Source organism: Convolutriloba macropyga, chromosome 7 (genome assembly GCF_964194025.1).
Source record: "Convolutriloba macropyga chromosome 7, txConMacr16.3, whole genome shotgun sequence".
Classification (NCBI taxonomy): domain Eukaryota; kingdom Metazoa; phylum Xenacoelomorpha; order Acoela; family Convolutidae; genus Convolutriloba; species Convolutriloba macropyga.
In genome coordinates this window covers 48,310,487-48,335,293 of record NC_134474.1, presented here as the reverse complement: position 1 = coordinate 48,335,293, position 24,807 = coordinate 48,310,487, and the positions used below count along the sequence as shown (strand labels likewise).

At 35.2% G+C, this 24,807-nt stretch overlaps 1 protein-coding gene across 2 annotated transcripts in view; it reads right to left on the bottom strand.

Moving 5' to 3' along the window:
- Nucleotides 1–8,908, bottom strand: part of LOC142342926 (N-acetylglucosamine-1-phosphotransferase subunits alpha/beta-like) — an 81,240-nt gene extending 72,332 nt beyond the window's left edge. The window contains exons 1-6 of one of the 2 annotated variants that reach the window (XM_075394603.1): nt 7,694–8,908; nt 7,540–7,625; nt 7,301–7,440; nt 6,917–7,230; nt 4,982–5,266; nt 4,166–4,522 (exon numbers count right to left, since the gene is read on the bottom strand). In XM_075394603.1, the coding sequence (XP_075250718.1) occupies nt 4,166–4,522; nt 4,982–5,266; nt 6,917–7,230; nt 7,301–7,440; nt 7,540–7,625; nt 7,694–7,771 (1,260 nt within the window). In that variant the 5' untranslated portion in view covers nt 7,772–8,908. The remainder of the gene's footprint in view (nt 1–4,165; nt 4,523–4,981; nt 5,267–6,916; nt 7,231–7,300; nt 7,441–7,539; nt 7,626–7,693) is intronic. The other variant, XM_075394604.1, reaches the window with a different exon arrangement.
- Between the last annotated feature and the right edge of the window lie 15,899 nt (nt 8,909–24,807).

Sequence of the window (24,807 nt, the reverse complement as noted above, 5' to 3'; positions counted from 1 at the left end):
AAATTTTTCGTTTCCCAAAGACGAAATTAGGGCTAAAAAGATAATATTTTTCACATTTTTGACCTCTTCATTCTCAATACTCATAAAAAGCACATTTCATGAGCACTTTATGTACATTTTATTTTATATATATTTAAATGGCTGCGTAATTGGAGCTAATATTAGCCTCTTCGTTTTTAAATATCAAAGACTTTGAATTGTATTGGGCGTTGTCGTTTTAAGAACAGTTATCAATTTTCGATTTTCTTTATGTTGATGAGAAGTTAAAATAGAGTGGATGAAAAGAAATCGCCCTCACACTGATCAAAAAAGCGGGTAGTTGAAAGCGTAAAATTTTTTAGACTAATTTTGAGTGGAGCGAGCTAACAAGGTTAAAGACAAATATTTGGTTAGTGAGAAATTTTTATTCGCGTTTGGCAATTTAACCTCCGATTTCAATGGTTATCTTGGCGTTTTCACAATTAATTTTTGCAGACTTCCTATTTATGAAATCCTCAAAAGGCAGCTAATGATTTATATAACATCGATACTATTCTTTTAGCAAAAACTTTCCCGAATATTGGCCCAATTTGCTGTTATGTTTCTTGTCCTATCTCTAAGTCCCATTAAAGGCTGGTGACAAGGGCTCTCAAATTAGGCATGATTGAAGCCATTCAAACTAACTTTCACACCACTTGTTCATAAAAATAATTGATTTTAATAGTTTCGCACATTTTTGTGGTAGTTTGTTCTCCTATCATTTAGTCACATTAACTGCACGTCTCACTGGCCTTCTGATTAATCATACTTGAATCAGTTCAATGGTTTCAATTCGTACCTTGATTTTACATCTATGACACCACTTACTTTCGAAAAATATCCTAGAAAACTTAGTTTTGACCATTCTGTAGTTTTTTGTCTTCCAATCACATCGCCCGTCAAAAGAATGGACTCTTTAACTCTCTCCTGAGCCATAAAACTCCAAATAATGATTTCCAGTTATATCTAACGTTTTAAACGACTCTGATCGAACTCTTTGAGCTTGGCCTGTTTTGCTCGTACTTTTTGTTGTCCTGTCTGTTTGTCTCATTATTTGATGGTCTCGCTGGCTCCCTGATGATGTAAAACGGAATCAATTTAATGTTTTTAACCCACAATAATTTCAATCACTCTGACGCCACCTGCTTCAGAAAAATCAGATTTTTTAATTTTCCCCTTTCTGTGGTCGTTTTGTGGATCTTTCATTTCTTAGTTATTGTTTTATTTACATTGAGAGGATGCTTTTTTCATAAATTTTCACCAGGCTTGTTAATCTACTTATTATTATCATTATTACTTAAGATTCGATTAGAATCTTAATACAGCATTTTTATAAAAATGAGTCTTTTTAAAAAAATTATTGAACGGTGAGTTCAGGTGACTTGAATGATTTGAGTTTAAAATGAAGCTTATTCCATTTGACAGCAACTGCATAAAAAGGATCTTCTATAAAACTTAAATTTGGGCACTAGGAGATTATAAATAAATTCTCGCTTAGCTACGGTATTTGCTTGAATAAATTACAGGAGGTAAGCAACGATTCTGACAGATTGCTGCACATGAAACTGAGCAAACAATAAGACCTTGAATAAATGCGCTGCTTAATTGATGGCCAGTAATGATTGAGAAAGGCCGATCCTGATGTGAAAGGAAAAGCACACGATGGAAAAGCAAAAGAGCTACATAGCTCAAATCGCTGACACTTGACAATAAGCTTGACAATAAAGCATTCGGCAACCATAATATAACTTGGCAGCAAAAGCCTATTCAAACTTCTTTGCCGAAAAACTCTCAAGAAAGCCGCACTTGAAAACATTGCATAGAACTCGCTTTAAAAAATTAGTCACACCTCAAGTTGTAGCTCTCTCGAAAACACTTTCGCTCCAATCTGAAATTTTGTTCACGAATCAAACTACTCCAATCTTTTTCAGGTTTCTCATTTCCTGCTTCAAATTCACTCCAATTAAATTGATTTAAAAACGACACCTCTCCAATACCACTCTGCGAGTCATAAAAATAGCCGGCAGATTGCCCGAAAATAGCCGCGATAGACGCTTGTGGCCTTTCAAGAATTGAAACAACTAAAGAAATAAGATAGAGATTGACTACAGTCCTTTTAAGACCACGAGACATTCTGGGTTAGATTCGGACTGTCATTTTTACGAGACACATACGCTCTTTAAGCAAAAAGCCCTAATACAGCTTTTTCAAAATTAATATTCGAAATCAAAAACCCATACTCAAGAATTAGGGCAAATACGTAGGCACTACTTAGATGCACACATTGATCTTTAACTAGTAAATGTTCAGAAAATTAAAGTTCATCAGTGAGTTCAGAAGTCATTTTTTTAGTGAGGTAAGTCACGCAATTGACCTAAAAGCAAAACGACGTCACGTACACAAATTTTAACTGCAAAGCAGTAGAAATCAATGAAATTGAAAATGTCAATTCCAAGGAGTCAGGTCGCAAGAATCATCGATGGAGACGACGAATTAAAAAACATAACAGGACAAGTCCTGACGTACAATTCAAAGCATTTTCATTGACTCAACAAAAGACTAGACCTAGAACGGACTATGAGTGAATTGGGAAACCCCTTTCCAAAAAATCAGAAAAATAAAAAAAGAGAAAAAGTTAAAATGCCCCATTTGAACAAAAACCACTAGCGAGAACGGGAAATTTCGTTCAGACAAAAGACTAGGCCTTGAATGAACTATGAATGGATTGGTAAAACCATTAAACATAGCTGGCAGATTGCCAGAAAATAGCCGCAATAGCTTTGTAGATCTGCAGTCTAAAAAAACAGTAAAAAAGACAGACCAAAAAAAAATCTTTTCATTGAAGACTGATATGTTATATTTTGATTTAAAATCTGTATAGTTTTCTACTGCCTCTATTAGCTGCTCTCAAATAACCTTCATTTAGAGTGACAGCCTCCCATTTGACCTTATCTCTTTGAATTAAATTAAATAAGACTAAACAGAAAAACTAGACCTAGAATGGACTATTAGTGAATTGAGAAAACCATTTCAAAAAAAAATCAGATCAAAAATAAGAAAAAAAACAAAAAAAATCAATGTCAAAATGCCGCATGTGAACAAAAAACCACTAGCGAGTAATGAAAATTTAATTCAAACAAAAAACTAGGCCTAAAATGAGCTGTGAATGGATTGGGAAAACCATTTAGAAAAAAAATCCGATCCAAAAAATCGAAAAAACAGTAAAAATCAGAGTGAAATTGCCGCATGTGAACAAAAAACCACTACCAAGAACCGAATTTTTGTTCAAACACCACTTTCGCACTCTACTTTAAAATTAGAACGAAAAAAATTCACGCCGCAAAACCACTCGCTTTTTCGCTCCATTTCCTGTTTCGGCGTGACCAAAATCACTACTCCAATTTGACTTCAAAAATCATGAAAATGTGTGAACAGATCTTAAAAAAAAGACAGCGCCCCAATACAATTCAAATTCTTTGAATTGTAAAAAACCAAGAGAAGGCCAATAATAGCCCCAGCTATCGCTGTGCGGCTATTAAAAAAATCCTATCCAAAAAATTCAGTAAAAGTCAAAGTGAAATTGCCGCATGTGAACAAAAAATCACTAGCGAGAAAGCGAATTTTTGTTCAAACGCCGTTTTCTCGCTCTACTTTAAAATTGGAGCGAAAAATTTCACGCCGCAAAACCACTCGCTTTTTCGCTCCACTTCTCGTTTCGACGTGACCAAAACCACTACTCCAATTTGACTTCAAAAATCATGAAAATCATTCAAATTCTTTGAATAGTAAAAAAAAAGATGTCCCAAATAATAGCCGCTATCGCTTCGCGGCTATTAATAAAAATTGATCACCATAAATCGCGCCCCAATACAATCTAAAATTTAAATAACTACGATTCGCTTATCGCTTCCCAGCAGTAAAACACTATTTTTAAAAGCACAGTTGAAATCCCAAATCTGACTCAGTTGCAAGTTTGCCACACAAGAAGGGAGCAAAAGTGCTTGATCGCTTTTGGTCACAACTGAAACAAAAAAAAATATTGAAGTTCAATACTAACTTTCTACAAATTCTAGCATTGTTTTACCAAATTCCAAATTATTCTCGAATACTGATTTTGTTGAGTATCTTCTTCAACATTCTAACTCACTTTATATCCAGATTGGTGTGTGAAGAAATCCTGAGGGTATATGGGCTTTCCAAGCATGACGTCATCATTGAAGTACAAAAAGTGCTGGGACAATCCTGGAATTTTGTGCAATTGGGCCTCAATGGCGGGAGAGGAAAAAGTCGGAAGATACTCTTCGCCCGACGGGAATATCTCTTCATGCTTGACTATGGTCAGTCGAGGGGACTCCAGATTCATCCAAGCTGGAATTTGTCCATTTGTGACGATGAATATATGGCGAATCCAGGGAGCAAACTTTTCAACTGATCTGAGGGAGTACCTGAGCTCCTCATTGTCAGCAAATCTGCTGGGAGATAACCACTCGGGATCTGGTTCAACCTAAAACAGACCAGTTGTTCATCTCTGATCCCATGTAATCTAAAAACGATTTAAGCAACAGCAATTCCTGCTGAAGTGACTAAGGATAAGCGAGGTTTATCTATTGCTCCAAAAACAGCAGACGTCGCATTCTCGTCTAAGAAACAGTTCTCAACTGAACCATTTCCCTATGTATTTAAAAGACAAGGTTGGATACATACACCCATTGTCTAAAACGAAAATGAACATAGCCGGCAGATTGGTAACTGTCAAAATTTTTAGTTCTATACTTTTCCGACTAACTTGATACGTTCTTGCCTGATTTAAGTGGGAAGAGCACTAGGTCTTATTATGATTATCAAAAAATGTGCTAATTTAATTTCATAACTAAGTTTTTATTGAATTTAAATTCTTTCACTTTGAGAATTTAGATCCATAACAGCAAAAATGGCAAACTTAAAATTCATGACTCAAACTCACTCCTTCAAGATCCCAGAGCAGGAAGCAAGGGTTCACTTGCACCTGTCCCAAAACAGCTGGGTTCTGATAGAAGTAGTTCAGAGAGTCCACCGCAAAGTCATTTTCCAAGAACTGCATCAGCGCAATCTTTTCCTCCTTGTAGATTTCCACCTTGACTAAACCTTTGGTGGCGTCTCCGGGAAGGGCGCCCGACAGTTGGCGTTCTTCGTCCATTTGAGGTTGGAGGTTACTGAACAAGATTGATTCTGCCCACGGCAGAGCTTCGTCAACCATCGTGGTCGATGTCTAAATCAAAACATACAAGTAAATATGTCTGGAACCCAGGACCACAGTATCTTCAACGCTTGGAAAGATTGCAGAGATTATGTTTAAAATGGATAAATTGCCGTTCTGTTCTGGGTGACAAAGAATACGTTGAGAGCCTAATTCGAAATCGCCTATTGCCAATCAGTTATTTTCTAGTTCTCAACGACCTAATTCTGCTTAACAAGATTTTAGTGGGCTTAAGTTCTATGAATGCGTCAGACCACTGGTCAAAAACTTTTGGTTGTCCAAAGACCAGATCAAGTGAAAAGTTTTTTTATTGAAGCGAGAAAAACATTTCGGAAATAGAGTAGCCCGATTCAATAATTCTTTGTCTCAACTTAACAGTTTTGCTAACTATTCACCACAAAAAAAACCGTGTCAGTTTCGAAGAGAAGTGAAGAACTTTTTGAAAGGGGAGGCATTGAAAAGATTCAAATTTAAAAGTTACCCTTCAGGATGGAAAGTTTTCGAAATTTTAATTATTGAAACTTGATTTCTCCCCTAATCTGAGGACTACCAAGCTGGTTGTAACCATGTTTGGTTGAATTCAATATTATTATTATTATTATTATTATTATTATTATTATTATTATTATTATTATTATTATTATTATTATTATTATTATTAATATTAAATAAAACTGGAGCGAGTGCAACTGTTCGCATTTATAATTTAGTCAAAATCCTAATTAAATTGCAGAAGTTTTAACAGGATTAGCTACATACATTGTTGCATGAACAATTTTCAGAGAATACACGTGGAATATACTGACATCACAACGGTTTCGTGAAATGGGGCTACGAAGGATCTAATTTCGCAAGATTGAAAAGGATTATCAATTACTTTTTTAAAGAAACATGTAAATTGAGAAGCATGAAAAAGATGTAAAACCGTCCGGTTTTACATGCCAGTAGTTGATTCAGAAGTCAATCGCGCCGACTCAAAAATGCTGCTGTCGCCTATATACGACGAGAACTTTTAAGGTTTGTTGTTTATCTTTTTTGTTAATTGGCGTTTTTTTGTCAATTTTTGTTGTATGTGCATACTTAAGAATAGCTTAAAAACAATTGCTTGATTACACTCAATAACAATGCATGGCTTCTTTCGGTGCTGACAACATAAAATACAAGGAACTATACTGTCTAAATTATCAATGGAGCATTATAAATATCTCACAATGTCAGAAAATGAAAACATAATGCTTCAATTTTTGTTGAAAGATTTGAAAGTTTTAAAATGCCCATTTCCGGAATAATTTTGAAAAAAAATTGTATAGGTGTCTACGGAGGCTCCAGTGAGGGGTTTAGGGTGGGGTCAAACTACCAGAATTAGCTTTTCAAACCATGCGTCTTCTCAACACTTTCGGTGATTTGGAGATTCGCAAAACTTTAGGAGAGCTCCTCAACGACTTAGTTCCTTCCAGGCATTACCTGTCTGTCCCTTATTTGATGACTAAAGGTCAAATCGTTAGACGAACAATTGATGAAAAGAAAAATTGCATACAAAGGATAACAAACTATATACTACAAATTTAGTTTGTCAGCAATTTATAATTAATGTTTCGAAAATCATTTTAATTTCTTGATCAAAATGTTATCTCAACCTATTTATAGGCTTGTTTGCCTCACCAGATAAGCTTGTCTGGCAATAATGTCTGTTGTTTCTGGTTTGTCCATTATCAATTTTCGAGTTGGATCGTGTAGTATTTCCGCAATGATGAAGTTCGTTTTGTTGAACTCAGGATATTCGTCCCCATCTATAGTTATGAATCTTAAAGCTGCCGATGCATCCGGAAATTGCTGCAGAACTTTCTCCTTGTTCATCTTGATTTTCGATTTCTTGGATTCAAAAACAATGAATTTTGAGGGTATGCAGTCCCTCAGAAGGCATTTGAAAGTGGTTACATTTGTATCCGGATTAACATGCTTTGAGAATATTTGACCTACAAAATTAAATAACGTGACATATTAGCTACAAGATGACTGATTAAGTGTATTTAGCTAATCAATAACCTTCTCCTGAAACATGGGTCTCGGACAGCAAACCCTTCTTTATCAAAGTCTGTTTAGCATCTCTCAACTGGATCATTAAATCGGGATCAGATCCATTTACCCAAGTGTACACCACGTCAATTGGCAGAATTGGCGATAATCTATAAGTAAGGAAATAAGCAATGTGAGACAAAAATGATTTCCAAAAAATGTGTACTCAAATAAGCAAATAAGATATCATCAATGACTTGATTACTTACTCATCAAATTGGCTTCGTTTGCCAATGTTGTCACTGTATACGGAGAAAAACGAGTCATAATTGAACTGAGAGTAAGTGTACAGATTCTAAACACAAAGGACCAATGAGATATTCTATTACTAATTTTGACCAACAAAAGGATCAAAAATGCTACCTCAAGGATATGAATGAAGATGACAGTGATAATAATAATCAGGACATTCCAAAGGAACGCAACTAGTTTCAACCGCATAGTCGACCTAAAAATGTAATAAGTAAGAGGTTAATAATAAAAACCATAAAGAATTAATGGCGTGAGTCCAAAGGTTTGGTAAGAACCCGGTCAATTTAGTTAGCGTTCAAGTTGTAAGATGGTATGTTCTCAATATAGACCGTTTAGCTTCTTTACAGCTGCTGCAAGAGCAATGAATTCGCCGCGTGCTTGCATCATTTTCCCGTAAATTTCTCGACAAAGTAAGTTTTGTACACTTGGAGTTTGCTTTAGTGATGTTTGCCAAAGATGTTGTCGCTTTTGAAATGCTCCTAAACAGGTGCGTAAACAACTGCTTTCGAACGTGTTAGATCGACAGCAAGCTCATGTCCAGAAATCTGACTCCAAATCCTTATTTTCATGGGCTTGGTAGCGAAACTACTTGTGCTCAGGGTTCATGTTCCTCGGTTTCCTGAAATGGACACATACTCCTTCCATTTAGCATCTACTTTGCCGTTTACTATTTTCGCGAAAAGTAATATAAGGTGCAGTTCTTGGTAAAGAGCGGTAAAATGTCGATCGTCATAAGTTTACCTTTGTAATTCATATTACTCGACTCAAAACTCCAGGACATAGCTTTACGTTGGACGCCCTATTGTTTTTTAGATCTCTTTAGCTGGGCAATCAGAGGGATCAATCATAGCTGATTAGTAGTAGTAGTAGTAGGGATTTGGCCCTTCGATGTCGTCGGGCGCGGGGACCGTGTCTCTTTTCTTTGTCCATGGTTGCTGTTAAATTTTCCACGTATCGCTGACTAGTTCATTGTAACTCGTTTCAAAATGATGCCACAGAAAATTCAGCAGTCGACTTTTCAAACCCGCTGCATTTCCAAATTATTAACTCTATAGAAGTCTATTCGCAAGAGCACAAGTTCTATAGAAGAAGCTTTGCTGGCAAATTTCAAGACGTGGTTTGGAATGGTCGAATTTCAGATCGTTGTCACTACCTAATGAGCGTGTGGTGTTCCTCATGCAGACAAATTGGTCAATGTAAAGTTGAAATGACCCGTAAGAGATTTTGAAAGAAAAAGTAAATCCTGTAATTGTAGATATAAAGAAAGCGGTAAGTCCCACTTGAGATCCCTTGTTACATAAACTCCTAAATCCTTCTGTATGTGTACTTTTTCTATCAAGGTTCCGGAGAAACTGAAGTGATGCATGGAATTAGATATTGAGATATGAGAGCGTTTTTAAACGTTTAAGTGAAGTTTGTGTTGTTCACTCCATTTCATCACTCTAGTAAGATCCATTTGACAGATAAGACTGGACTTGTTAACTGATTTGAATTTAGCGTCGTCGGCACAGAGGAGAGGAACAACAGCTCTGCAAGTTTCTGGTAAATCGTTGACATAGATTACAAAGAAGAGAGATGCCAGAAGAGATCCTTGCGGAACTCCACTTGTAACCTTAACGCTCTCAGAAAAATGACTGTTAATTCTAACTCTTTGCGTCCTTCCGATTTAATAAGATTGCAATAATTTGATAATTTTCCCGCGGACACCAAGATTGAAAGGTTTTGTTAAGAGAATATCGTGATCGACATTATCAAGCGCTTTCCCATAGTCAGTATAATTTATGTCAATACTTTCTTTTGAATCAATTGATTTATAGATATATTCTAGGTAAACTAACAGTTGAGTGACGCAAGAGCGACTTTTTCGAAATCCATATTGAGCTTGATGGAATATTGGTTCTAAGTGCCGGTGAAGACATGGGAACAAACAACGTTCAAAAATTTTAGATGCAAATGTAAGAAGAGAAACCTGCCTATAATTCTCTACATCAGACGTACAACCTTTTTTGTAGGTGGGAAAGACTATTGAGTTTTTCCAGCTACCTGGAAAAACACTATTTTGTTTTATTTTGTAAAAAACTTGGTTTAGGGATTTACTGACTGCCCTCGAACATCTTTTGTGTACAATTGCAGGAATTTTGTCCGGACCATTTGCTTTGTGAACATCTTAATTTTCGCATTTATTTTCAATCGTTTGTTGGGAAATGTCAAAATCTGTAAATAAACGTAGCAAAGGAGGCAAATTGTTTGGCACAAAGCTGGAAGAAATTTTGAAAATTGAAGCAAAATATTGTGAGAAAAGAGAGCATTGACGAACAGGATCATTGGCTATTTCGTTCTTAAAGGAGACAGAGCTTGGGGTCGCGGTCGATTTGAAGTTTCTGTAGTATTTGAAAAGTTTCTCAGTGGATCGGGATGCTGCTAAATTTGATTCAAACTCTGCTTTATCTTCTTCAATCATTGTTTCAGCAATGCCCTCTAGCATTGCTATTTTCTTTATATTGTTTGCATTGTTCCTTCTAGCTGTTTCAAGGCGCTTAATGGCGTTCGACGTAGGCGGTTTAATCCACGGTGATAATTGAGATCGATGCATTGTCCTTTTTGGAACGTTTTGAAATATTATGGGTCTAATCCAATCGTACCACTCTTCAAGCAGAACATTAATATTAACCCAAAAAAATCCATGAAAATTTAATTCAGTTATCTGTTTTTTTATTTCATCAAATCTAGCGTTACAGAAGCTGTAAACTATCGTTGATTTTGTTTCCCTTAGATAAGGCGAGCTTAGGTTTCTGACACTAAATTTAAGGGTAATTGCATCATGATTCAATAACAAACTAATGTCCCGGTTAATTTTTTTGCAGGATATAACTTCTGTTTTTGGGTTTACTAAGACGAGATCGAGGATACTTGAGGCTGCAGTAGGGAAATCAATGATTTGCTGAAAGCAGTAAAAGCTAATTGGGTCAACAAATTTCTGTGTATTTGAGTTCTTAGCTGAGTAATTGTGCCAATCAATTTCCGGCAAATTGAAATCACCATACACAATTATTGAATAGAAGGACTTTGACAGAGTAAAGAATTCCTCAAACAGTAGATAACGATCTTGAGGTGATATAGCGTAAAGAATGGGACATGATGAGTTCGGTGAGGCATAAAAACACACAAGAAATATATCCCGAGAATTAAAACTGAGAGAACATGCTAGGACGCCTCCATCAACGCTTGTATAATGAGGAATTTATCTGGAGACAAAAGTATTCTTGATAGCAATCAAAACACTTCCGTGTTTCGATGTGTTATTATCAGCTTTTCTTTCTGATCGAAATATTGCATAATTGGGAAGAAAGAGACTTGAATTTTCATTAGTATTTGAAAAGTTTCTCAGTGGATCGGGATGCTGCTAAATTTGATTCAAACTCTGCTTTACCTTCTTCAATCATCGTTTCAGCAATGCCCTCTAGCATTGCTATTTTCTTTATATTGTTTGCATTGTTCCTTCTAGCTGTTTCAAGGCGCTTAATGGCGTTCGACGTAGGCGGTTTAATCCACGGTGATAATTGAGATCGATGCATTGTCCTCTTTGGAACGTTTTAAATATTATGGGTCTAATCCAATCGTACCACTGTTCAAGCAGAACATTAATTTAACTCCAACAATCCTTGGTTTAATCCACGGTGATATTTGAGATCAAAGCATTGTCCTTTTTGGGACGTTTTCAAAGGTTATGGGTCTAATCCAATCGTACCACTGTTCAAACAGAACATTATTATTACTCCAACAAAATCCATGAAAAGGTAATTCAGTTATCTGTTTATTCTTTTCATCAAATCTAGCGTTACAGAAGCTGTAAACTATCTTTAATTTTGTTTCCCTTAGATATGGGGAGCTTTGGTTTTCGACTCTAACTTTAAGGGTAATTGCATCATGATTCAATAACTAACTAATGTCCCGATTAATTTTCTTGCAGGAAATAAATTCTGTTTTTGGGTTTACTAAGACTAGATCGAGGATACCTGAGACTGCAGTAGGGAAATCAATGATTTAATGATTTGCTGAAAGCTGTAAAAGCTAATTAGGTCAACAAAACCTGTGTATTTGAGTTCTTAGCTGAGTAATCGTACCAATCAGTTTCCGGCAAATTGAAATCACCATACACAATTGTTGAATAGAAGGACTTTGACAAGACTTTGAAGATTTCCTCAAACAGTAGATAACGGTCTTGAGGTGATATAGCGTAAGGACTGGGACATGATGAGTTCAGTGAGGCATAAAAACACACAAGTAAAATATCCCGAGAATTAAAACTTAGAGAACATGCTAGGACGCCTCCATTAACTCTTGTATAAAGAGGAAGTTGTCTGGAGACAAAAGTTTTTCTGATAGCAATCAAAACACCTCCGTGTTTCGATGTGTTATTATCAGCTTTTTTTCTGATCGAAGTATTGCATAATTGGGAAGAAAGAGTTCGGTATCGTGAAATGAGCAATGAAGCCAAGTCTCTGTAAGCATGAATATGTCTACACTTCTCGAATTTACGTAGTTAGCAAGTTTAGTTCGTTTATCTCGATTGATTATACTAGGTATGTTGAATACAAATGACTCGAGATATTCCTCGGACTCCTGTTTAACATTTAGTCACCACTGACAAACCTCAATTTCAGTCCCATCATAAAAGAGTTTCTGCTTGAAGATTCCAAATTTGTTGCGCAGGTATCCTTCTTCGTTAATCCGTTTATGCCGTCTGATAAGACATTCCTTCTCTTTGATTTGCTCTTCCTTGGTCAGAGACATGCTAACAAAGATCTTTGTTCCGTTATCTTGATTAAAGTACTTAATTTTATGAGCGTTTGCAATCAATTTTCTTACTGTCCAGGAATTGTTGAAAGTCACTAACAGCGATCTTGGTTTAGAGCTCGATTCGGTAAATTTACCTAATCGTCTGATATTCGAAACTGCGTTTTCATTTTCTCCATGAAATCAATGATTCGCTGAGTCTCTTTAATGTCATGCTGCATAATGTCCGAATATTCTGAATTTGGTTGCGAGAAAAATTCTGGTATACCCGATATTTTGATTTCCAAACTGGTATCTATCTTTGGGGAGCTTTCATTGTTGACATTAAGCAAGTTTGGTTGGGGAGGAATTACAGGGGTAGTTGACTTAGCTTTCAGGTCTGACAATGTTGATTTGATTTCCTGTAGACTATTGTTTATGTTTTCCTTGAATTATATTTCTGTGGTTTTCTTCAATCTCACAAGCTTCTTCACGGCTTTAGTGCACTCATTGAAAAACCAGAAGACGCCTTCGGTGGACATGTATGTCAACGCTTCAGTTGGAATCCTTTTGCATGTGTGGTGTACCCGGCAACCACATTTGTCGCACTCAATAGAATTTGTAGTTTCATCAACTGTTGACGAGCAATGTGGACATGTTAGGTGTGAACAACTACTGGTTGACTTTGTCCTTGTCATGTTTCGCATACAATATTTGAAACTATTTAATACATATATGAAACTATTTAATTGGTACCACATAGCTAAAATAGACTTTTTCTAGTCCAGAAGGTTGTTTTTGGGAAGTTTCTTTTTAAATAAAAGAATGGTGATAGCTTTTTGTGCCCGCAACTTTGCGTCTGCTGTCCAAGGTAGTTTTTCTGATATAATAACTCCTAGATTTTTCTTAGTTTTTGTTCAGCTGATGCTGTAGTTAGTAAGAGCGGTAAAATGTCGATTGTCATAAGTTTATCTTTGTAATTCAATTTATTCGACTCGAAACTTCAGGACATAGCTTTACGTTGGACGCCCTATTGTTTTTTAGATCTCTTTAGCTGGGCAATCAGAGGGACCAATCATTATTAGCAAGCGTTAGCAAGCGTTACATCAGTATTTCTTTTAAGAGAGACTGATATACATCATTTCTTCAAACTCATTGGCATAAACTTTTTTGTGCACAGTTCTGAATTTTTTGTACATCAATTGCCGGTTAAGGCGTTTTCAGCAACTATTCTGTAGTCATCAGTGTAATTAAGGTAAGAGCAGTGGTCCAAGTAGCGTTCCCTTGGAGCTCTTTTTACAAGTGGAACCTCACTGCAAACAACATCTTTATCTTGACCGTTTCAGGCACTTGTTTCCGATAACGAGTTTTGAGTTGTGCTCAGATTTTAACCGAAATAACTTGTGCTCAGTGTATAAATAAGGAAATAAGCAATGTGAGACAAAAATGATTTCCAAAAAATGTGTACTCAAATAAGCAAATAAGATATCCTCAATGACTTGATTACTTACTCATCAAAATGGCTTCGTTTGCCAATGTTGTCACTGTATACGGAGAAAAACGAGTCATAATTGAACTGAGAGTAGGTCTACAGATTCTAAACACAAAGGACCAATGAGATATTCTATTACTATTTTTGACCAACAAAAGGATCAAAAATGCTACCTCAAGGATATGAATGAAGATGACAGTGATAATAATAATCAGGACATTCCAAAGGAACGCAACTAGTTTCAACCGCATAGTCGACCTAAAAATGTAATAAGTAAAAAGTCAATTATAAAAATAATAAAAACCATAAAGAATTAATGGCGTGAGTCCAAAGGTTTGGTAAGAACCTGGTCAATTTAGTTAGCGTTCAAGTTGTAGGATGGTATGTTCTCAATATAGACCGTTGAGCTTCTTTACAGCTGCTGCAAGAGCAATGAATTCGCCGTGTGCTTGCATCATTTTCCGTAAATTTCTTGACAAAGTAATCTTTGTACACTTGGAGTTTGCTTTTGTGATGTTTGCCAAAGATGTTGTCGCTTTTGAAATGCTCCCAAACAGGTGCGTAAACAACTGCTTTCGAACGTGTTAGATCGACAGCAAGCTCATGTTCAGAAATCTGACTCCCAAATTCTTATTTTCATGGGCTTGGTAGCGAAATTACTTGTGCTCAGGGTTCGTGTTCCTCCGTTTCCTGAAATGGACAAATATTCCTTCCATTCGGCATCTACTTTGCCGTTTATTATTTTCGCAAAAAGCAATATAAGGTGCAGGTCTTGGTAAAGAGCAGAAAAATGTCGATCGTCATAATCTTACTTTTGTAATTCAAAATACTCAACTCAAAACTCCAGGATACAGCTTTACGTTGGACGCCCTATTGTTTTTTAGATCTCTTTAGCTGAGCAATCAGAGGGATGAATCATAGCTGATAATTGGTACTACATAACTAAAATAGACTCTGTCTGGTCCAGAAGGTTGTTTCTGGGAAGTTTTCTTTTAAATAAAAGAATGGTGATAGCTTTTTGTGCCCGCAGCTTTGCGTCTGCTGTCCAAAGTAGTTTTTCTGATATAATAACTGCTAGATCTTTCAAGGTTTCCGTTCTGCTGAAGCTGTAGTTAGCAAGCGTTACATCACTATTTCATTTCAGAGAAACCGATTTACATTTCTTCAAACTCATTGGCATAAACTTTCCTGTGCACATATGTGAATTTTTCGTACATCAATAGTCGGTTAAGGCATTGTCAGCAACTATTCTGGAGTCATCAGTGTAATTAAAGTAAGAGCAGCGGTCCAAGTAGCGATCCCCGTGGGAGCTCTTTTTACAAGTGGGATCTCACTGCAAACAACATCTTTATCCTGACCGTTTCAGGCAATTGTTTCCAATAACGAGTTTGGAGTTTTTTGTTGCGTAATAGATTGGTTAATTTGTCGAAAGTTTTCTTGCAGTTGCTGAAGTATACCTCATCCCATCTTTATTCAAATCTCAACCCCTATATCTTTTCTTCATCTCAAATCAAGCGCGACTGTTAATGACTTTCAAAATGCCAAAGAAACGCACAGAAAAGAAACAGAAAATGAATTCGTTCCTCGAATATGTAGACTTATCAATCTGTCGGCCAAATAAACAGATACGAAATTTTTTTAAAGAATAGCATTTTCCATGTTATGAGGAAGTTTGTCAATGAAAGTTCCTGTAAAACACTTTTCAGTTATTAAATAGCTGCAGTTATTAAGTCGCTTCAGCGTACAATGAAAAGTCTGGTATCCTGGATGCCTGTTCTCTTTAAAGGATTACGGCGAACGGTATGGAAATGTTTTCTGTATTGGTGCAAGTTGCCTGGAAAATGATTGTAAGCATTAAACCTTTTTCTTGAACAACTTCAAGAAGACCGCAAATCCATATTGGCTGTTTGAGAACTTAACATCCGTATTTAGAAACAACAGTTATATATAAAAATTCAAAAACTGAAAGACCTTGCATTCTGGGGCGAAGAATAAAATGCTTTGAAAAAGTCGACTGAAGGAAATTATTGCATAAAAAGATAGAAAGTTGCTCAGCTGCTTAGAATAAAAAAAAAGAAACATAGAAAATTTGAAATTAGAGTGACAGAAAGCGTTTCAATTTAAGCTTCTAAACATGATGTCATTGCACTTAATAAAACCTGAATCGAAAAAGAAATCAGCGAAGCTGAATTTTTCCTGTAAAATCACCAGCCTTAGAGAACCGAAAAACAAGTAATCCTGAAAAACAAACATGCAGGAGTATTGATTAGCTTGTGGAACAACATTACTCGTGCCCAATTAATCCTAATAATTTGACTGACAAACTAACATCTGCGCCTTCAAGTTCGCTCACAATTGTATTTGATGAAAAATTAAAATTTTAATAATTTAATGGTTTGTATGATCATCCTAGTAACGGCAAATACCGACTTAAAATTGATAATTTTGACACTTTCTTTGCTTTCTTAACAAAAATGGAGAGAAAAACGTCATAGTAGCAGGAGTTTCAACCTTCCTTCTGTCAATTGGCAAACATTGGTGTCAAAAAAATCATATGAGAAGCAACTAGTTGATATGATTGAAGATCAATATTTAGTTGTTTTTGATTTTCTTTTTTGTTAGAAACAAATTAGATCAAATTTTTTGTTATTATGAGTGTTTAGCATTGAAACCAAATGTGAGAAAATTTTGGTCAAAAATTTTATCTTATCCGATCTTTATTTATAAATTCAAAAAATTCTAATAATGAATCAACAAAACTGCTCAAAAAATTGAGTTGGTTTAAATGCGAATATATAGGTGTAAAGGAACATATGAGACAACAACTTTTTCATCCTCACTGTTACGGTAACTGTTACCAAATCCTCAGCCAGTGATTTTATTGGTAGTTGGATGCGGAAAACCTCACACCAAGAAAATTTCAGCATAGATCTAATTTACGTCCGTGGATCACACCTGCCACATTGCCTGCAATGGAAAACCTAAAACACTTAAGAAAAAAACAGGATTTACGAACAGTTATTCATTGAAACACCATAGAAATATTGAGTAACAATCTAGGAGAAGTCAACAACTTAGATCGGTAAATCTATGAACCAAATATTTTATAAAGAAGGAATTATCGAGCCAAGTACATGTGTTTCAAAAGTTCCCGTTTAGAACCTGTAGTTTGTCCTCAAAGAAATTATAACAAAGATAGTTAGCTGTGATGCTAAGTGGGCACATATATAAAATAAAATTTCTGTTTCTTTTGAATGAAATTAAAAAACCGAAGAATTTGACGATACCTAATAATCCTTTCTTGACGTTCTGAAGTCATTACAGTTATCAATGTCAAAATGTCTACCAGACAATTTGCCTGCAGTTGTTCTCAGGACCTTTGCCAAAAAACAAGGAATGTCTGTTTTAAGGTTTTTTTAAAAATTAGGCGCTCCTGAGTGTACCCAATGGGAGGCAAATTGAAGAGCTCATTCCTGTTTTTGACAAATAAAGGATTGCAAGCAGATGTCATTGAGTACCGTTCTGTAATGCGTTTTTTTAAATTAATTTAGGTTTTTTTACGGCTGAAATGTCAATTTTTTAAGGAGTTCATTCAGGTTTCCAACACGGTCTCTGTAAAAGTAGCTGGCTTTTTTAAAAATGATTACATATTTGGTTAATGTTTAGAACAACAGCTCTGAGAACAATCTTGAAAACAGCACATATCTCTTTGATTTGAGACACAAATTAGAAACATCGAGTATTAATCTTGCAGAATAGAATAACCTGGAAAAACCAGGATTCAATTGAGTTGAAAACGAGGAATTATCAAATCAACTAAAGTGTTTTGAAAACTTCCCCAGAGCACTTGTAGTTCCTCTTCAAATAAATAAAGAAAAAAGATAGCTAGATGTGATGCAGAGAAAAAAATCTGTTTTGACTAACATTTCAATTTGATTTGAACGAAATTAAAAAATTGAACAATTTGAAAATATTAAAAAAAATTAGTTGTTTATGATCTGGAGTCATTACACGTATCAAGGTCACTAGAGTTTCCAGACAATTTTTCTTCGGTTGTTCTTAGAAACTGTGCCGAAGAACTGAATATGTCTTTCCTCGAAGTTTCAATATATATTACGCGCTGTGGAGTCTATCCCAATAGATGGAAAAATGGAGCGCTCTTCGCTAATTTCAAGTATCAGTGTCACTAGACTTACCAGACAATTTTTCTTCAGTCGTTCTTAGAACCTTTGCCGAAGAACTGAGAATAACTGTCTTAAGATCTTTAACAATTTTTAAGCACAGCGGAGTGTATTCTAATAGCTGGAAAGTTGGAGGTCTCATCCCTGTTTTCAACAGATAAGAGATCGCAAGCAGATGTCATTGTGTATCTTTCTGTAACAATGCTAGGCGTTTTCTCAAATGATTTAGAAGGATTATTATACGTCTCAATTGTCAATTTCTCAGATGATTCGAATCAGGTTCGCAATAATTTTCTGTAAAAGGAGATCAGCTATTGTTCAAAAAATTACATATTTGGTTAAATTCAGAATATCAGACCTGAGATCAATCATGAAAACAGCTCGTATTTCCTTGACCTCTCCGAAATTTTTGATCAAAGGGATCATGGAAGACAACCGATGAAAATCAATTTCATTGGAATAGGCTGGAAGTTGATCAAGATAAACAAAACTTACCTAAGCAACTGACTGCAGTACGTAAAAAAACGGAAACCTAAAATGAAAGAATTCACTGGTCACCTCGGACGTACCTCAAGTTTAAAACTGGTGGCCTTCACTCTAAATTTTTTAATTTTCATTAATAGTTTATCTGAAATTGTTTTCAAATGCAACGTCTTACTTGGTGAGGACCTCAAGTTGTCGTAAAATAAAAATTTATGAATCCAACAAAGAATGAAACAAGATCCATACTAATTGTTGCATTGGAGTAAAGAAAATAATAAGGGTATCAAATAATCAAAATGACAGTACATAAATTTTAACATCAAATTGAGAATGAGTTTAATGATGGGTCTGGGCGCTTGAACAAGCAAGCATTGTAGCGCAAGCTGGAACTACTATGAAAGACAGCCTCGTGTGGAAGAAACAAGTAGAATTATATTTTATTATTTCTAATTTGTTTTTTTAACGCTCTAGTTAATAAGTTTTTTCACCAAATGAAAAGAAACGCATCAGGTCTCCTAACGTTTACAGCAATAATAAATCTCTATAATAGTATGCTCACACAAACCTTAACTTATGGATGTAATGGTTAGGAGCCTTTGAAATTTGAAATACTACTTTAAAAAAACTTCAAGATAAAAATACGAACCGGAGCCTACAAAACCTCAATTATTAAAAAAATTATGATTCTTGTATTAGTTAACTCTCAATTATTACCTTGTGCTAAGAAAATTATCTCGCTATCAAAATTGGTGAACGATTATTTCTCGGAAAGCCAACCCTTCTTTATCAAAGTCTGTTTAGCATCTCTCAACTGGATTACTAAATTGGGATCAGATCCATTTACCCAAGTGTACGCCACGTCAATTGGCAGAATTAGCAATAATCTATAAGTAAGGAAATAAGCAATGTGAGAAAAAAATGATTTCCAAAAAATGTGTACTCAAAAAAGCAAACAAGATATCATCAATGACTTGATTTCTTACATATCAAATTGGCTTCGTTTGCCAATGTTGTCGCTGTATACGGAGAAAAACGAGTCATAATTGAACTGAGAGTAAGTGTACAGATTCTAAACACAACGGACCAATGAGATATTCTATTACTAATTTTGACAAACAAAAGGATCAAAAATGCTACCTCAAGGATATGAATGAAGATGACAAAGACAATAATAATCAGGACATTCCAAAGGAACGCAACTAGTTTCAACCGGCTAGTCAACCTAAAAATGTAATAAGTAAAATGTTAATAATAAAAATAATAAAAACCATAAAGAATTAATGGCGTGAGTCCAAGGGTATGGTAAGAGCCCGGTCAATTTAGTTAGCGTTCAAGTTGTAAGATGGTATGTTCTCAATCTAGACCGTTGAACTTCCTTACAGCTGCTGCAAGAGCAATGAATTCGCCGTGTGCTTGCCTAATTTTCCGTAAATTTCTTGACAAATTAAGTTTTGTACACTTGGAGTTTGCTTTAATGAAATTTGCCAAAGATGTTGTTGCTTATGAAATGCTCCTAAACAGGTGCGTAAACAACTGCTTTCGAAAGTGTTAGATGGACAGCAAGCTCACGTCCAGAAATCTGACTCCCAAATTCTTATTTTCATGGGCTTAGTAGCGAAATTACTTGTGCTCAGTGTTCGTGTTCCTCCGTTTCCTGAAAAGGACACATATTCCTTCCATTCGGCATCTACTTTGCCGTTTACTATTTTCGCAAAAAGTAATATAAGGTGCAGTTCTTGGTAAAGAGCGGTAAAATGTCGATCGTCAAAGGTTTATCTTTGTAATTCAAATTACTCGACTCAAAACTCCAGGATATAGCTTTACGTTGGACGCCCTATTGTTTTTTAGGTCTCTTTAGCTGAGCAATCAGAGGGATGAATCATAGCTGATAATTTGTATTACATAACTAAAATAGACTCTGTCTGGTCCAGAAGGTTGTTTTTGGGAAGTTTTCTTTTAAATAGAAAAATGGTGATAGCTTTCTGTGCCCGCAACTTTGTATCTGCTGTCCAAAGTAGTTTTTCTGATATAATAACTCCTAGATCTTTCATAGTTTCCGTTCTGCTGAGGCGTAGTTAGCAAGCGTTACATCAGTATTTCCTTTCAGAGAAACCGATTTACATTTCTTCAAACTCATTGGCATAAACTTTTCTGTGCACAGTTGTGAATTTTTCGTACGTCAATAGTCGGTTAAGGCATTGTCAGCAACTATTCTGTAGTCATCAGTGTAATTAAAGTAAGAGCAGCGGTCCAAGTAGCGATCCCCGTTGGAGCTCTTTTTACAAGTGGGATCTCACTGCATACAACATCTTTATCCTGACCGTTTCAGGCAATTGTTTCCGATAACGAGTTTGGAGTTTTTTAATGCGTAATAGATTGGTTAATTTGTCGAAAGTTTTCTTGCAGTTGCTGAAGTATACCTCATCCCATCTTTTTTCAAATCTCAACCCCTATATCTTTTCTTCATCTCAAATCAAGCGCGACTGTTAATGACTTTCAAAATGCCAAAGAAACGCACAGAAAAGAAACAGAAAATGAATTCGTTCCTCGAATATGTAGACTTATCAATCTGTCGGCCAAATAAATAGATACGAAATTTTTTGAAGAATAGCATTTTCCACGTAATGAGAAGTTTGTCAAAGAAAGTTCCTGTAAAACACTTTTCAGTTATTAAATAGCTGCAGTTATTAAGTCGCTTCAGCGTACAGTGAAAATTTTGGTATCCTGGATGACTGTTCTTTTAAACGGATTACGGCGAACGGTATGGAAATGGTTTTCTGTATTGGTACAAGTTGCCTGGACAAACTTTGTAAGCACTAAATCTTTTTCTTGAACAACTTCAAGAAGACCGCAAATCCATATTGGCTGTTTGAGAACTTAACATCCGTATTTAGAAACAACACTTATATATAAAAATTCAAAAACTGAAAGACCATGCATTATGGGGCGACGAAAAAAATGCTATGAAAAAGTCACCTAAAGAAAATAATTGCATAAAAAGATAGAAAGTTGCTCAGCTGCTTAGAATAAAAAATAAGAAGAATAGAAACTTTGAAATTAAAATGACAAAAAAGTGTTTTAATTTAACCTTCTAAATATGACATTATTGCTCTAAATAAAACCTGACTTGAAAAAAAATCAGTGAAGCTTAACTTTTCCTGTAAAATCACCAGCTTTACAGAACCGAAAAACAAACAATCCTGTAAAACAAACATGCAGGATTAATGATTAGCTTTTGGAACAACATTACACGTATCCAGTTAATCCTAACAACGTGACTGACAAACTAACATCTGCGCTTTCAAGTTCGCTAGCAATTGTATATGTTGAAAAATTAAAATTTTAATAATTTAATAGTTTGTATAATCCTCCTAGTAACGGCAAAGACCGAATTAAAATTGATGATTTTGACACTTTCTTTGCTTTCTGAACAAAAATGGAGAGAAAAATGTCATAGTAGCAGGAGTTTCAACCTTCCTTATGTCAATTGGCAAACATTGGTGTCAAAAAAATCATATGAGAAGCAACTAGTCGATATAATTGAAGATCAATATTTAGTTGTTTTTGTTTTTTCTCTTTTGTTAGAAACATATTAGATCAAATTTTCAGTTATTATGATTGTTTAGCAATTGAAGCCAAATGCGAGAATATTTTGGTCAAAATTTTAAATTTATCCGATCATTAGTTATAAACTTGAAAAATTCTAATAATGAATCAACAAAAACTGCTCAAAAAATTGAGTTTGTGTAAATGCGAATATATTGGTGTGAAGGAACATCTGAGACAACAACTTTTTCATCCTCACTGTTACGGTAACTGTTACCAAATCCTTAGCCAGTGTTTTTATTGGTAGTTGGATGCGGAAAACCTCACACCAAGAAATTTTTAGCATAGATCTAATTTACGTCCGTGGATCACACCTGCCACATTGCCTGCAGTGAAAAACCTAAAACACTTAAGAAGAAACAGGATTTACGATCATTTATTCATTGAGACACCATAGAAATATTGAGCAACAATCTAGCCGAAATCAATAACTTAGATCGGAAAAACTATGAACCAATTATTTTGTAAAAAGGAATTGTCGAGCCAAGTACAAGTGTTTCAAAAGTTCCCATTAGGAACCTGTAGTTCGTCTTCAACCAAATTATAACAAAGATAGTTAGCTGTGATGCTAATTGGGCATAGATATTACATAATATTTCAGTTTCTTTTGAATGAAATTAAAAAACCTAAGAATTTGACGATACCTAAAAATCATTTGTTGACCTTCTGAAGTCATTACAGTTATCAATGTCAAAATGTCTACCAGACATTTTTTCTTCAATCGTTCTCAGGAGCTGTGCCGAAGAGCTGAGAATGTCTGTCTCGAATTTTCAATAAATATTAAGCGCTGCAGAGTCGATCCCAGTAGATAGAAAAATGAAACGCTCATCCATATTTTTCTCAAATAAGAGATTGCAAGCAGATTTCATTACCTTCCTGTATCATTGTCATGCGTTTTTTCAAATAATTTTTAGAGGTTATTGTACGGCTCAATTGTCAATATTTCGAGGGTATCAAAACAGGTTTACAATACAGTTTCTGTAAAAGGAGTTCAACTAATTCTGAAATGATTATCTATTTGGTTAAAAACTACAACATCAGCCCCGAGCACAACATTGAAAGCAGCTCATTTCTCATTGACTTGAGACATCAATTAGAAATATTGAGTAACAATCTTGCAGAATAGTATAACTTGAACAAAACTAGGAATCAATTGAGCTGAAAACAGGGAATTATCAAGCCAAGTACAAGTGTTTTAACAATTTCTGGGGGGACTTGTAGTTCCTCCTCAAGTAAAAAAAGAAAAAAGATAGCTAGATGTGATGCTGAGAAAGAATCTGTTTTGAGCAACATTTCAATTTGATTAGAACGAAATTAAAAACCTGAACAATTTGACAATATTAAAAAAAATCAGTTGTTTATGATCTGGAGTCATTACACGTGTCAATGTCACTAGACTTACCAGACAACTTTTCTTCGGTTGTTCTTAGAAACTTTGGCAAAGAACTGAAAATGTCTTTTTTTCGAAGTTTGAATAAATATTACGCGCTGTGGAGAATATCCCAATAGATGGAAAATTGGCCGCTCATCCCTAATTTCAAGTATCAGTGTCACTAGACTTACCAGACAATTTTTCTTCAGTCGTTCCTAGAACCTTTGCCGAACAACTGGGAATGTCTGTCTTAAGATCTTTAATAGTTTTTAAGCGCAGCGGAGTGTATTCTAACAGCTGGAAAGCTGGAGGTCTCATCCCTGTTTTCAACAGATAAGAGATCGCAAGCAGATTTCATTGTGAATCTTTCTGTAACAATGCTAGGCGTTTTCTCAAATGATTTAGAAGGATTATTATACGTCTCAATTGTCAATTTCTCAGAGGATTCGAATCAGGTCCGCAATAATTTTCTGTAAAAGGAGATCAGCTATTGTTCAAAAGATTACCTATTTGGTTAAATTTAGAAACTCAGATCTCAGAGCAATCATGAAAACAGCTCGTATTTACCTGACTTCTCCGAAATTTTTGATCAAAGTGATCATGGAATACACCCGATGAAAATTTATTTTATTGGAATAGGCTGGAAGTTGATCAGGATAACTAAAACTTACCTAATCAACTGACTGCAGTACGTAAAAAATGGGAACCTAAAATGAAAGAATTCACTAGTCACCTCGGACGTACCTTAAGTTTAAAACTGGTGGCCTTCACTGTAAATTTTCTATTTTTCATTAACAGTTTATCTGAAATTGTTTTCAAATGCAATGTCTTACTTGGTGAGGACCTCAATTTGTTGTAAGATGAAGTTTTGGGAATCTCACAAATAATCAAACAAGATCTATTCTCATTATTGCATTGGAGTCAAGAAGATAATAGTGGCATCAATTAATCAAAATGCCAGTACATAAATTTAAACACCAAATTGAGACTGAGTTTAATGATGGGTCTGGGCGCTTGAACAACCGAGAATTGTAGCGCAAGCTCGAATCACTATGAAAGACAGCCTCGTCTGGAAAATACATGTAGAATTATAAATTATTATGTCTAATTTGTTTTTTTAACGATCTAATTTTTAAGTCTTTTCACCAAATGAAAAAAAAAGCATCAAGTCTCCTAACGGATACTGCAATCCTAAATCTCTATGATAGTATGCTCACACAAACCTTAACATATAGATGTAATTGTTAGGAGCCTTTGAAACTCTAAATGGTACTTCAAAAAACTTCAAGATGAAAAAACGAACCCGAGCCTACAA